General features: G+C 48.7%; 1 protein-coding gene across 1 annotated transcript; it reads left to right on the top strand.

Annotated features, from left to right (window-relative positions):
* Nucleotides 1-9,688: 9,688 nt before the first annotated feature.
* LOC135379138 (uncharacterized) lies at nucleotides 9,689-10,689 on the top strand. The gene has a single exon (XM_064612389.1). It carries the CDS (start codon nucleotides 9,689-9,691, stop codon nucleotides 10,571-10,573), a length of 885 nt encoding a protein of 294 aa, XP_064468459.1. The 3' UTR covers nucleotides 10,574-10,689.
* The last annotated feature ends 4,525 nt before the right edge of the window (nucleotides 10,690-15,214 follow it).

Genomic DNA, 15,214 nt, shown 5'->3' with positions numbered 1-15,214 from the left:
TCTTTCATTCCTACAGCCTAAGAAAAAACCGTAGAATTTCCTATCCAAAATTGCAGCAGGACGGTACTTCTACCATTTCGTCCCTTTCCCATGCTCCTCTCTCTCACATTTGCTCTAAGAGAATATGGTAGAATTTCCTGCCCAAGCTGGTAGAACGACAGTTTCTACTCTGTAGTTTGTTTCTACTCTGCAGTTATACCCAACAGGTAAAACTGGTTGGAGTGGAAATGTGGTTGGCAATGCAGCTCTACCGAAATGGGTAGAAAATCACCCCTTTTTTCTTAGAGTGTAGTTTTGCGCTTCCCCTTTTTACACAGTGACCTACCAGCAAGCCCAGATACTGTTCCAAAGTAGCTAGTACCACGTAGGCGTACCCCAGCTTTTGCATCACTGCCAGCCCCAAACGACGACGCCGTCTTCTGCTTCGTGCCCTGATATTCATTGTTCTAAAGATGCGCAGTACTTCAGATGTGTGTGAGGTGGTCCACGGCTATGGGAGGAGAGCGGAACTGTTCTCAGGTTCACTCTAAAAGGATATTTTGGCAATTCTACGAACGGCCCTTATGTAAGAAGGCTGGACTATTTAAAAATGAACTTCACCACATAGCACGCTTCAAGCCAATCATCATCCCGAATGACAACGTTCTCGCCCCTGATTTGTTGAAAACAAGGAAAAGGAGCGTATTTCGTACCAATTATGTACGGCATAAGTCTTTATTTCCTTTCGTACTATTTTCCAAGCGAGTTACTGGACGAGAAAACTTGCATTAACCAGCAATGATGACACCGTCAGAAAAGCTAATCCATTAAAGATTGCTCCAAACGTCGTTGTTCCCCACTAACGCAACTCTGATTGTAAAAGAGAAACGCGCGATTCAGTAAAATACGGTAGTCAGTTTTTAAAATGTCACTTTATTATGTTGGTATGGACAAATATTTGTTGAGGTAAACAGAATACGTATTCTATCGAAACAAACACACAAAAAAGAGAGTACTTCACAGCAGGTGGTCTAGTTTGTGGATGACACATATGTATAGACATTATCGAAATCTTCTCAAAGACGATATGCGATGCGATATTGCTTTCCCACCCGGAGTGAAGAAAAAGATATCACATATGTGGTTGACCTGCACGTGGACGTAAGCTGCAATAGAATCTATGAGTGAATGGATGTGTTCGCACATAGTCACACACACAACAATATTTTATGTCATGTGACTACAACGCACAGCAACAAGAAGGTGAAAACAACCTGCGAGTCGTGCTAAGTTTGTGATACGAATCAAACAAATACGGTGAAAACAAACAAACGGTGAAATATGACGAGCACAGAACAAGCATCTAGAGCGGTGGGTCAATCTCTGTATAACCAAAACAAAACGTCAAACAAACGAACCCACATAGAGTGAGTACGTACTGGCCAGCAAAATAAAGTGAAGAGCAAACAAACGAGCAAACTCCTCATATAATAAACGTTTCTATGAATTGGTGAGCCAGGGAGTTGATCAGGCGAATCTCCTGTAGTCGAGTCGAACCAGAGGGGGAATGGAATGGCCCGATATAAGGACAGCTTTGGAAGAACCGTAAGCCTGACCAACTGCCTGAATGAGATCTCCGGCTGTTGAATTCTTTCAGTTTATCAAGCTCGGGCGGCAGCAGTGTATGTGCGTGACCATGGTTTAACTTCACATATTGAATTTGGTGATTCACATACCTAGAGACATATATGCCATAGTCATGGCGAAAAAGCTTGAGTGTGTGCATCGTGCACACAAGTCAGCCGGCCCAAACCTGTCTGCATTTGCAAGCGACTGATTAATTTGTTATATATTTGTTTGTTATATTATCGATATATGTTATTCTCTCCTCTGAAGCCAGATATGACCATGATTGCCCATGGTACTTTTCGGTTTGGCTATTACCTTCCATTTGACCATACAACCATGAGAGAGCTTATAAAGACATTACACATGCTTCATATGTGTGCGATTTTATTAGAGCTTGCTACAGATGTTTTCTAACGCTTCTGTTGGTACATTTCATGTTAGTATCCTAATAGGCAAAATGAGTCACTAGAATTGTTTTATCTAGTTTGGTGGCTCAATTCCCAGCTGAACAAAGAAAACAATTGTGTGTGTTAGCACCTGCCTATCGAGGAGCCCATGTCACGGCAGGTACAGATTCATTTTTAGGCTTTTGGCAGGCAGGCTTTTCCCGAGATTAGTGACACAGAAAAAAGGATAGGTATGCTGACTGTCCCAGGCATGTCTAGTACATGGTGTATGCATGACATGTCAGAAGACGTCTAAAAATACATGTTTAGTTTTTAACGTCTCTCAGATACATCATAGACCACTTTTCCTAGACACCTACCCAAGCAGCACAATGTACTGAAAGTCGGGTGGAATAGGGGTGGACGGTATCTGTCTTATCAATTTTTCTTTAGTTTCACGAGTCTCTTCAAGGCGTTCCACCTACCCGTCCACCCCTATTGCACTCGACTTTCAGTACACTGTGCTGCTTGGGTATGTATCGGATAGGGCCATACACAAGTATTCTACACGTCTCAATTTAAGCATAGCCCTAAAGTATCAGTTTAGGCCATGTTTAGACGTCTACTGTCCCACGATGCACTACCTGAGAATATATGATAAAGAAAAAAGTGGGCAAGCAGAGTTGCAGAAACAAAAAAGTTTACGGAAAATACGTCAGTGTTGCTTTGTGGCACTGTCATCTGTGTGCTCCGTAGACATCGCGCAACGCTTTCTGCGACTGAGTGCATGCATAGTGTCTTGTTTCTTCCTGCAATTCTCATGCGGTTTTACAGGTTTGTTCATCAAATGTTGCCACATTTCGAACTTAAGTCGAAATATTTTTCAGTTTTTCCACTTTTCCATCCTGCTACAATGATTGGGTAGCTGCAGCCATACAAGCGTGCATTTTCACTAATTGCTGAGTAACAGAGCGTGGTAATAGACCGTTAATAACGTTGATCCTGAAGTACGTCATCTACTGCACCCAATCATCGAATAAGAGGTATTCACACTTTCCATTGGTTCCTGTCTTTAGGGTACCTGTAGTAGGGGACTGAAACCAAAACAAATCGGAAGGGTAGCGCTGCGACCGCGATGCCCCTCGCGTGATCCAAGTAACTAAAACCGCTAGATTCCTAGCACTCATGTTCGGGTGACAACGGTTACGTGATTCAGCTCGGCCTCCGACCTAGCAATTTCCGAGCGCTGGGCCGTGTTGCCATGAAATAACCGATGAAAAATGGAAGTCACTGAAAAGGTTACCCAGCTGTAGGGCTCGAACTCACATTTTCTGGATTGCCGGTCCAGGGCTCTACCAAATTTAGCTAAGCTAACACACCTCCCCAGCGACTTCCAAGGGTGTGTCAACTGAAGGGACAAACGACACATACGTGTATGAGTGAGAAAAATGTAAGAGTGAAAGGGGGATGAGTGAGAGAGTGGTTGGTTTGTCCCTTCAGTTGACGCACCCTTGGAAGTCGCTGGGGAGGTGTGTTAGCTTAGCTCAATTGGTAGAGCCCTGGACCGACAATCCAGAAGATGTGGGTTCGAGTCCTACAGGTGGCTAACCTTTTCAGTGACTTTCATCTTTCATCGTTAATTTCTTAGGCAATTTGAGGCTTTGTATGTATTTGTCCTTCTGTGTTGTTCCAGCCTCCGAACATCAGTTCTCTCATGCACGAAATAACCACCCGAATTCGCCATAAGATTCAAGCATCCAACGCTAGACGTGCTCGAGAGTAGAATTTCAGCGAGTCTCCTCCCGGTGCGAGTCGCTGGAGTTGATGACGAATGAACTCTCAAACGTCATGACATGAATATTCCAACGCACGCTGTGAGAGTACTGCTGACATCGCTTCTTGTGTTCTCATTCTACAGCGCTGTCTTCGGGAAGGGAAACTCTTCCCGAGTGACATGAAGGTCGCTCTGGCTATGGTTCGCTGGTACCGCGACACATTCTTTTGACATCTAGCAGGAAGAGAAGACAACAAGACTTATGGAATATATTAATAAAAATATTCTGCACTGCTTCCATGATGATCAGCACATGTCTTTTCCGACAACTGGCGCACGGTAGAAGAAGTGTCCAACATGGAAATCCTAACGTAGAAAGGAGGGGAGGGATATGTTTAATAAAATGTAAAAAAAAGAGAGGGCAGAAAATACAGTGAACCGGTAAGGGCATGTTAAGGGAACTACCTCAGCACGTGAGCCGCCGGATTGTTTTATGAATCAAATCGTATCATATCATCAATAATCGCTTACAGGTTTCAATAGCACGCAAAATATTAACGCTGTCGGTGAAGATTACGCGCTCACCCGACTACGCCTAAAGACCAGCCCGCATGGTGAGTGTTTCTGTGAATATCGCGCTGCGTAAAACTCTGTATGTTCACGCACTGTGAAAAGATACGCCTGTCAAACCGCATGGGGCGCCAATCCCGCTGCTGTGTGCACAGCGGCTTTCGTGTATGTGCTTTACGATGTGTTGACAACATTATCCTCTCCTTCCAGTTCCGTTCTGAAATGGTTGTTTGTGTGTGCGTTCCTTTGTAATGGATTTGTATTTGGTAAAAAGCTTCAAATATCGAACTTGCTCTGATGCAGTGAATCACGCGCTAAGACCACGCAGTAAATCATTGTACAACTTTTTTAAGCACATGCTTGTCCCATGGCGCACTCCTATTTTTACACCACGAAATGTAGGTGTTTTCTGAAACACCCTTTAATTAGGTGTATTCATCATAAAACACTCTTAAAGTTGGTGTTAAAACAAGAACACCCTTAGAAGGGGAGTATTCTATTGAAAACACCCCTTAGGGTGAAGCTCCCGCGGCAGCATGCTGAGCCATGCAGTCCGACGTTTTTGCTTGTACGGCAACACCCGCCCTGGACACGGCACAGTTCCAGCCACATGCACCCATCATGGTCCTAGCAACACTGTGAGTGAGTGAGCGAGCGAGCAAGCGAGCAAAATGAAAAAAAAAAAGAAGCAACACTGTGGGTCAAGCGTAAGGGTGGTGAAGATCGCAGCATCGTAACGCTGTCCGTGCTCGTGAAATGAGCGGCGTTCCGATGCTGCGATCTTCAAACCATACCAGCAATGAGTCCGGGCACCCTCGGTAGCCTATATTGGCGTACCAGATTGATCATATACTGAAATACAGTTTGTTGATGGGGTACGTTCGTTAAGCGTAGTGTGGCAGAAGTCGTCTGTAACGGTGGCGGGAATGTGTGGGAATTGCAATTAACACGTACGCCTGCAACGAGTCAAAGATATCAGCCAACTTCCTGACATCCTTCCCTGCCAAATATTGTTTTTAACTTAAGTTATCGTCTATAATGTGATTACCTAATGTGAGGATCCATGAAGAAGACCGAGAGACACGGACACAGAAGACGACACACGTAGGTTTTCAGACACAGCAATAAAATTTATTAGTTCATCTCAACTTAAAAGCTAAAAATCTTCGAAGGGGTGCGAGAGGGATAAAAGACGCATTGCTAACTACGTTTCCCGTGGTGGCAATCTCCAAGGAAGGTTGTTTCGGGAATCCTTGGAGATTGCCACCAGGGGAAACGTAGTTAGCAATGCGTCTTTTATCCCTCTCGCACCCCTTCGAAGATTTTTAGCTTTTAAGTTGAGATGAACTAATAAATTTTATTGCTGTGTCTGAGAACCTACGTGTGTCGTCTTCTGTGTCCGTGTCTCTCGGTCTTCTTCATGGATCTATACCAGCTAGCCTGCACCCTTTCCCTTGTTTCTCTAATGTGAGGAACTGTCAAATCCATATAATTTTTCATTCACGACTTAAAACACCATTTTCAACACCATATTCCCAGATCAAATGGGGTGTAAAAAGGGTGTATAGAACGTAAACACCTTTTTCAACACCTCTTTTTACACTCTTAATGATCGAGACATGACATAAAATGTGGTGTACGTCGATGTTACACCTTTAATGATGCTCTTTTTACACCTTTTGTTTCAATCAGCGGGATAGAAAATGGTGTTTTTATAACAATACACCTGTTTTGAGCGAATAAAGGTGTAAAATGATTTACTGTGCAGCTGCGACATAGAAAATTTCGCGCCGGGCGTGGAAACTCAGCTTTTACGCAAGAAAAACGCACCGTGCGGCCTGGCCTTTATTCATTTAGGTGTTTAGCTAGCCTATAGAGCTGTACTCCCAAGGCTTTCAAGATGTAACAAATTTTAAAACCCTTGAACCCGTGAAATGCATAAATGCGGCCTAGGGTTACTACCGACTAGATTTGAGTGAACGCAACAAGTAGTCGTTAGCGTTTTCCACGGACATCTCCCGCAAATGGAGTCATACTGTGGTTCCTGCAGTTTCCTGCCTGTACAGCACGTGCACAGTAAACTTTTTTAGACTTTTTTGGTGTAAATGGCTTGTCCCATGACGCACACCTTTTTGGTGTTGCCTTTACACTCAAATGATGGGTGTTTTCTAATACACCCTTTAGTTAAGTGTATTCCTAGTAAAACACTGTTATAATGGGTGTATAAAACCAAAAACACCCTTAAAATGGGAGTATTCTATTGAAAACACCTTTTATGATGGAATTATTTGTTCGCAAATATTCCCTCGCCAATAGTGTAATAGGAGCTTCCGCGGCAGCATACCGACACCACTGGCCGAGACATGCAGTTCGACGTTCTTGCTTCTATGGCAAGTAGCACCGCGAACACGGTAGACTTCCAGCCGTGGTTCCATCGTAGAACCTAAACCGGAGCGCAATGCGTCGCAGGCACGCCTCGTTAGCTTGGTAACACGGTGGGAGCAACCTGAGTGCAGAGGCATAAAGAGACCTAGGGCACCCTCAGTAGCCTATATTGGCGTGTCGGATGGATCATATACTGAAGTACAATTCGTTGGGGCACGTTCGTTACATGTGGTGGGGCAGGAAACGTTTGTAGCGGTGGCGGGAATGTGTTTTTGTAATTAACACTCACGCATGCAACGAGTCAAAGATATAAGCTAAATTTCTAACATACCTCCGTGTCAAATACTGTGTTTTTAACTCAGGTTATCGTCTATAATGTGATTACCTGCTGAGCGGAGCTGTGAAACCAGCATAATTTTTCTCTCACGAAATAAAACACAATTTTTAACACCATACTCCCAATTCAAATGAGTGTAAAAAAGGTGCATTCGACGGAAAACACCTGTTTCAACACCCCACTTTACACCCTTAATGATCCACATTGGATAAAACGTGGTGTATGTCGATATTACACCCTTACTAATGCAATTTTTGGCACTCTTTGTGGAATAGAAAAGGGTGTTTTTATCAGAGTACACCTTGTTTGAGCAAATAAAGGTGTAAAATGATTCACTGTGTGGCACGACGCAAAAAAAAAGGCATGTTAGCGGCAGGCGATATTGGCTGGCGCACGTTCTCGACGCGGATCGCTTAATAATTCGTTTTCGGCATCATACTTCGCAACGAAGAGACAAGCGTGGCCGGGACTGACCGTCTCTCGTACCACGCGCGCACTCAAATATCCGTTCACAGCAATAAAGTTACCGCACGCCTTTTCACCATTTGGTCGGACATTCCCTTTCTGTGTACAGCGGGGCACAAAGCAATAATGGTGCACTGCTTACTTCCTGGGTTCCCGTCGAGTAGCCAGCAGTGCTAGGAAACCAAAGTTAATGACGACTATCCTCAAACATGGCGCTGAAGCCGGTTTGGTGTCGGTGGCGAAATATGGCGCACAGTTTTACATAAGGCGCATAGTGGAAAGTACATCACAGTTTCGGTTTCTCCAACAGTCATTGACATAACCAGGGTGTCGAACCGCAAAAAATACGGGTTCGGTTCGGGTTCCGGTTCGCGTTGTTTTGATTTCGTTCCGGTTCAGTTCCGGTTCGGCCACGCCAAGAATCGAACCGGTTCGCAAACCGGTTCGCAGCCCCGAACCGGTTCGCGAACCGGTTCAACGCTTCCGTTTTATATGTTCCATATGTTCCTTTTATCACGAAATGCGTGGCTAATAGCTTACTGCTGTTGTCTGCATTGACGTCTCTAGCGGTGAGGTAGCCCTTTAGCGAGAGAAATGAGAAATCGATGAACACTTATTGCAAATAGAGTCCACGCTGTTGAAGCGGTGTAGTCCTACTACTTTCTGTTCCCAAAATCTCTTTTTTCACACGCACAGTGACAGCAAGATACACTTAAAGAAAGCCTAATAAGATGGACAACGTAACATAGACGACAGTACTTGCCGGCACACTGCATGCCTTCGCAGCGTGAATCGATCTGAAACCGTACTGAAGCATGTCGAAAATAAGCTTGCCAGCCTTACTCTGTCCGAGCTCACAGCAGTGTACTAGTTAATCCACAACACAAAGTCAATGTGTCACGACACAACTGCACTACGAATAAGCAGAACCACATTTACTTTTCAAACCACGACCAATCAAACAGGCACTGTTCTGCGTACGCTCCTTCTCCACTTCTCATGTTTCTGACGTGTTTAATTTATACTGCTCACGTGTAAACGGAAATCTTGGGCGCTTATTTGATCACATATTCGTCCTGTAGAGCTACATAACTGGCCTACTCCATTCCTGTTTCATTCGTCCGCGTGGCACCTCGTCTCCGCACCGCGTGCGTGGGGCGCTAGCCGCGGCGCTCACAAGGACAACTGCGCTTCAACATTTTAAAAAGACGCTGAAAGTATACTTACTATACGTCGTCGTCTCACTGCTAGGTGAAAATTTCTGAAATCCATGATATAGGCGCGTGATCATGATACCAATGTGTCTTCGTTCAGGGATAGAGAGGAACTCTTATGCTGACTTCTTTTATGTCCGAACGGTTTGGTTGCAAACCGGTTACCGCTATTATTTTTTACGGTTCTGCTCCGGTTCGGGTTCAACAGTGTCATGAAAATTGCGGTTCAGGTTCGGGTTCGGTTCCGGCAAAAATAACGGTTCGGGTGCGGTTTTCGTTTCGGGTTCGGGTTCGGTTCGACACCCTGGATTACTACGAGCTCTGGTGTCTGTCTCTTAGCAACAACACACGCACTTTCATGGTCTCCGCTCTCCGCCTCACGCGGAAGAAAGTCGACGACTGTGGTGCGCAGACGGAAATCGACTTTGGAGGTGTAATGCTACTAGATGGGTCAAAGATTCCGCACACTTTAGCTTAATATTTCCTAAAACAGCAAATGGATTTGATGGTCCTTCCATGGCACATCCCCACCGAAAAAAATTCATGATGTTATTTCAGATTTTCAGGTCTTGAGGTATTATGAGACATGGAGAGCCCTGCACGGGCTCGGCACGCCGGCAGTGCCGGGCTTGTTATTGTCTGTGTGCCCCCAGTTCAAGGCCGAACCATACGCTGCCACGGTGGGCCGCTCTCGTGCAGACAGACATGTTTGGGAGAGTCAGGCTCGACCTGGTCACGCAGCTAATTCCACGCAATGGAGGGCTACTGGTTCATACTGTAGCAGTGCAGCACCTTCATCCACATCGCTACTGGTGCGAGGCACCATCTCACGAGCACAATCATTAAAGCATCAGTTGGGCTCTCGCCACTAACCGAACAGGTTGTCGTTATTTAGAGCTCCCAACATTGGTGACCCGAACGTGAGGATCGAACATCGTCCTTAACCGCCATGTCCGTCGACCATCAAGCCCACCCGTCGCCTCCATCGAACCCATCCTTATCTGCAGTGGCTGTCAAGTTACCACAATTTTTTGACCGCAACCCGGCCGCGTGGTTTATCCAAGCGGAGGCGCAATTTCATCTCGCTGGCGTAACATCACAACTGACGAAATTTTACCACGTCACCTCCGCCCTCACCCCACCTGCGGCCGATGAGGTGTACGACGTCCTCGCCAACTCCTCGCCAACCACACCTTACGACCAGCTCAAGCAAGCCCTCCTGCAACGCACCACCTCCTCCAGCCGGTCCCGCCTTCAACAACTGCTATCCGCTGAAGAGCTGGGAGACCGCCGCCCCACACAGCTACTTCGCCGAATGCGGCAGCTGTTTGGCGACAATTCCGCTACCCTGGACGACGTTCTTCTCCGTGAACTATTTTTACAACGTCGGCCACAGAACGTTCAAATGGTTCTGGCAACTGCAGCGAACATGTCACTCGACCAGCTGGCTACGCTCGCAGATGCGGTTGTTGAGGTCGCCACCCCGTCCATCGCTGCCACCGCTGCACCACAACACCCCGTTCTTCCAACACCGTCTGCAGCGGCAAGCCCTTCTGGCTCTCCGCAATTAGAAGAGCTTTGCCGCGAGTTCCGCGCGCTTGCCTCTCTAATTGCAGCATCACACGCTCCACCGCAGCAAACTCGTCAACCCTACCGTCGCCGCCGTTTCAGTCGTAGTCCACGGCGCTATTCTCCTAGCCGCTCGAATAGCAGAGACCGCGACGGAAGCCCGGCGACGACGATTTGCTGGTACCATCGCAAGTTTGGCGCCGAGGCCCGTCATTGCCTACTACCATGTTCTTGGCAGCAGGGAAACCCGCCCGCGGGCCATTGATGGCGACCAATGGTCCATCCTCCCAGTCCAGTCGCCTATTTTATATACGGGACAAAACATCAGCCCGCCGCTTCCTTGTGGACACCGGCGCGGAGGTGAGCGTATTGCCAGCGAGCGGAAACGAACGCCAACAGCCACCTCTCTTCCACCTCACCGCTGTTAACGGATCTAAGATCCCCGTGTATTGTCAACGCTCCCTCACATTGAACCTGGGTCTCCGCCGTGTGTTCCGTTGGCTCTTCCTGGTTGCGGCTGTCTCTCACCCCATTCTCGGCGCAGACTTTCTTAATAACCATCAGCTGCTCGTCGATATGCGCAACCACCGACTCATTGACTCTGCCACCAGCCTCACTGTCTCCGGCATACGATCGTCCCATCAGTCTCTGGGCGTGTCAGTCTTCCAAGCTGACGGTAATCCCTACCTTGCCGTCCTCAAGGAGTTCCCTCAACTCACGCGCCCACCAGATTGGTCGAAGCCTGAACCGCACAGTGTGGTTCACCACATCGAGACAAAGGGTCCTCCCGTCTTCTGCCGCCCCCGTAGACTACCGCCGGAGAAGCTGAAAATTGCGAAGGACGAATTTGACCACATGTTGGAAATGGGCATTATTCGTCCATCATCAAGCAGCTGGGCCTCTGCTCTCCACATGGTCCCAAAGAAAACCGGTGACTGGCGGCCATGTGGGGACTATAGAGCGCTTAATCGGGTTACCATCCCCGATCAGTATCCCATCCCTCATGTCCATGATTTCACGGCATTCCTTCATGGCGCGACGATTTTCTCGAAGCTTGATTTGGTGCGCGCTTACCACCAGATACCCGTTGCGGAAGCCGACATCCCAAAAACAGCCATAACAACACCGTTTGGCTTGTTTGAATTCCCACGGATGCCCTTCGGGTTACGGAATGCCGCCCAATCATTCCAGCGCTGCATAGATTCCGTCACCAGAGGTTTGCCATTTGTTTTTGCATACATCGATGCCATCCTCGTTGCCAGTCACTCCGAAGAGGAGCACATCATCCATCTGCACAAGCTTTTCTCTCGTCTCTCCGAGTACGGAATTATTATTAACGCCAGCAAGAGCGAATTTGGCGTCTCTTCCTTGGACTTTCTGGGTCATAGGATTTCTGCGGATGGCCTCACACCACTCCCATCAAAAGTCAAGGCAATCGCAGAGTTTCCCCGGCCAACATCTCTCAGCCAGTTCCGCAAATTCCTGGGATTAGCGAATTTTTACCGCCGCTTCATCCCGCGTTGCGCTCAGATCCTTCGCCCATTGGAGCGGTTCCTCACCACCAAGTCTCCAGCGTCCCAACCACTGGCCTGGACTGCCGACTCCATCACTGCATTCGACAGAATCAAGGAGGCTTTGGCAAACGCCACCCTCCTTGCCCATCCTCGCCTAGATGCCCCAACTTGCATGATGGTAGACGCTTCGGCTACTGCCGTGGGCGCCGTGCTCCAGCAGAAGATGTCTGACGACTCGGATGATTGGACTCCCATCGGTTTCTTTTCACGCAAATTGCGCCCTGCGGAAACACGCTACAGTACGTTTGGACGCGAACTGCTCGCCATATACCTCAGCGTCAAACACTTCCGGCACTTTGTGGAAGGCCGTGTCTTTACCATCTTCACGGACCATAAACCCCTCATCTATGCCTTCCGTTCGTCCGGTGCCAACTACACCACACGAGAGCAACGCCACCTTGCCTTTGTGTCGGAGTTCTCGACTGATATACGCCATCTCTCCGGTCTACAAAACTCCGTTGCCGACGCTCTCAGTCGCGTAGACATCGCCGCCGCTACCACCCCTGCCTTGTCACTCGACGTCATCGCCGATCTGCAGCTTCAGGATCCCGAGTTGGCCTCTTACCGCTCTTCGCCAACACGTCTTGACCTCAGGAACGTCGCGCTGCCTGGAGCTTCGTCAACCGTCTGGTGTGACGTGTCTACCGGCACTCCCCGCCCTTTTCTCCCGCAAACGATCCGCCGTGCTATTTTCGACCAACTCCACGGCGCGGCCCATCCCGGTGTCCGGGCTACACATAAGCTGGTATCGGCTCGCTACGTCTGGCCCAACATGCACCGCGACGTCAAGCGCTGGGTCCAATCCTGTCTGCCGTGCCAGCGCTCCAAAATATCCCGGCACACGTCATCTCCGCTTGCAAAGTTCCCGGCACCGGACTCTCGCTTCTCTCATATTCACATAGATATTGTCGGGCCACTTCCACCCTCGCAAGGCTTTCGCTATCTGCTCACCATCATAGACAGATTCACCCGCTGGCCTGAGGTCGCCCCGCTTCCTGACATCACAGCCTCATCTGTAGCTGCAGCCTTCGTCCAGACGTGGGTCGCCCGCTTTGGCGTCCCGGCTACCATAACGACCGACCGCGGCAGGCAGTTCGAGTCCGACCTCTTCGCCCGCCTTACCACCATACTCGGCTCTCACCGCGCTCGAACCACCGCTTACCATCCTGCGGCGAACGGCATGGTCGAGCGATTTCATCGTCGTCTCAAGACCGCCCTCAAGGCCAATGGCAGTTCGTGCTGGACCGAAGTGCTGCCTCTCGTGCTCCTGTCGCTTCGTGCGACCGTTAAAGAAGATTTGGGCTGCACGCTGGCGGAAATGGTTTACGGCGCCACGCTCCGTATTCCCGGTGACTTTTTCCCGACTCCAGCCAATCCTCCCCTCACTGACCTGACCTCCTACGTCGACCGCTTGCGCAACACCATGGCCCAACTTCGCCCTCAACCTTCGCGACCTTGCACACGACCCTCCTTCCAGCACCCACTTCTTGAGTCCTCCACCCATGTATTTGTCCGGCATGATGGCACCCGCAAGCCTCTGCAACATCCCTATGATGGACCATTCCGTGTCATCAAGCGCTCTCAGAAGCACTTCACGCTTCAGCTCGGAAACCGTCAGGACACAGTGTCCATCGACCGTTTGAAGCCGGCATTCTTGGATGAGCCCGGAGATTCCCCTTCCTCTTCCGCGTCGGTTTCTGCAACCACCTCAGAAGTGGTTTCCCCCGTCGAGCTTCCCTGCTCACCGTCTCCCAGGCCCGCCACCTCAGTTACTACCCGCTCGCCTCGCCACGTCCGCTGGGCCCTTCCCCTTGCCACCGCTTGCCCATGACTGTCGACCGCTTCGCTAAGGGGAGGGCCATGTAGCAGTGCAGCACCTTCATCCACATCGCTACTGGTGCGAGGCACCATCTCACGTGCACAATCATTAAAGCATCAGTTGGGCTCTCGCCACTAACCGAACAGGTTGTCGTTATTTAGAGCTCCCAACAATACCATCACGTGCTTCCGTCATTCCTGTGCATATATTTTCAAAAACAAGCAAGGGACACTGCATTATGCGTGTGATTCGACTCTCTATAAAATTCTCAAAGTTACTTTACTTTGCTCCTGACTCCTCGCGTATTTCACAAACACTTTAGCAAAGCTTGGTGAAAGGCGTAAAGGTTGGGAGAAGGAGTTTGTCGACAGCATCCTCCATCTCCGCTCGTCCGCTTGAGTCCTGGATCTAATTTGGTCTTGTGTTGTTGTGGTGACAGTTCTTGTACGTTTGTGGCCGTGTACTTCTCATCTTCTAAAGTTACGTATAAAATTGTGGGATAACCGCGTAGAGACACCTGGAAATACTAAGCCGGGATCTACGCGCTGAGTCGCCGGGCCGGGCTCTATTCACTGGGGCCTCGGGCCGAGGCGGGCTACCCCGCATAAAAATATGAAGGTCCGGCCCCGGGCCTGGCCATTTTTCGATGATCCCCGGCTGGGTCGCGCCAGGAAAAGTCGGCCCATGCAGGGCTCTGAAGTCTTGACCTTGCGTCTTACCTTGAGGAGGCGGGGTTACCTCAGAACTTGGAGTCCTGGAGCTACCTCAGTGCTTGAGGCCTGTGATTACCCCAGGGGCTGAGCTTCCCACAGAGTGGACCTCAAGATGTAAACAATACCGAGCACCCGTACTACCAGCTCGTGCTCAAAAACTAGCTTTCTATTGTTATTGAGGTCATCAGGCTCTAAATACCCTGTCGGACATTTTCATTTGTCGTTCAGTGCAGCACGGGCTCTCACAATTTTCTTTCTGCCTTCGTCGCCTTGTCTGATATTTTCTTGAAGCACTGGAGGAATGCACATATAAATGAAATTTAGTTCAGGGACGATAAGCAGAGAAAGAATACGAAAGAATACACGAAATTCCGAATAATGATTGCCAAGTTGGGTAAGCACGTGTGCATCTAGGAAAGTAAGTTTCTGCCTGCGGTCAAGTCCATTGCAGCACTCAAAACGCAGACGGCTGTGACCACTAGAATACATAGAGTCTTAAAAAATGGTTAGGAACTCCATGTATGCCAAGAGTAATAAGGATACACGTTTCGAACAAGCAAAAATGACGAGAAACACTTGTCGCAGCAGAGGGATGAATACTCTGTCTGGTGGGCTGTAGCCACATGCACATTGTTAAATGAAAAGCAACAGAACAACAGAAATTTGGTGGACGCAGCATACCATTGAAGATATGTAAACACTCACTTTATCGCGCGTTTGTTGCGGTTCCGGTTCACGACTTGAAGGTATTGCTATCCGTCTCCGTTTGCCTCAGTTCCTCAGTTCATCAGTGCCTACCA

This window comes from Ornithodoros turicata, chromosome 1 (genome assembly GCF_037126465.1).
Source record: "Ornithodoros turicata isolate Travis chromosome 1, ASM3712646v1, whole genome shotgun sequence".
In the NCBI taxonomy this organism is placed as follows: Eukaryota; Metazoa; Arthropoda; class Arachnida; order Ixodida; family Argasidae; genus Ornithodoros; species Ornithodoros turicata.
This window is presented reverse-complemented; position numbering and strand designations above follow the sequence as displayed.

Excerpts from the sequence above, each read along its gene's own strand:
- LOC135379138 (XM_064612389.1), top strand. The coding sequence starts at position 9,689 with ATGTCCGTCGACCATCAAGCCCACCCGTCGCCTCCATCGAACCCATCC.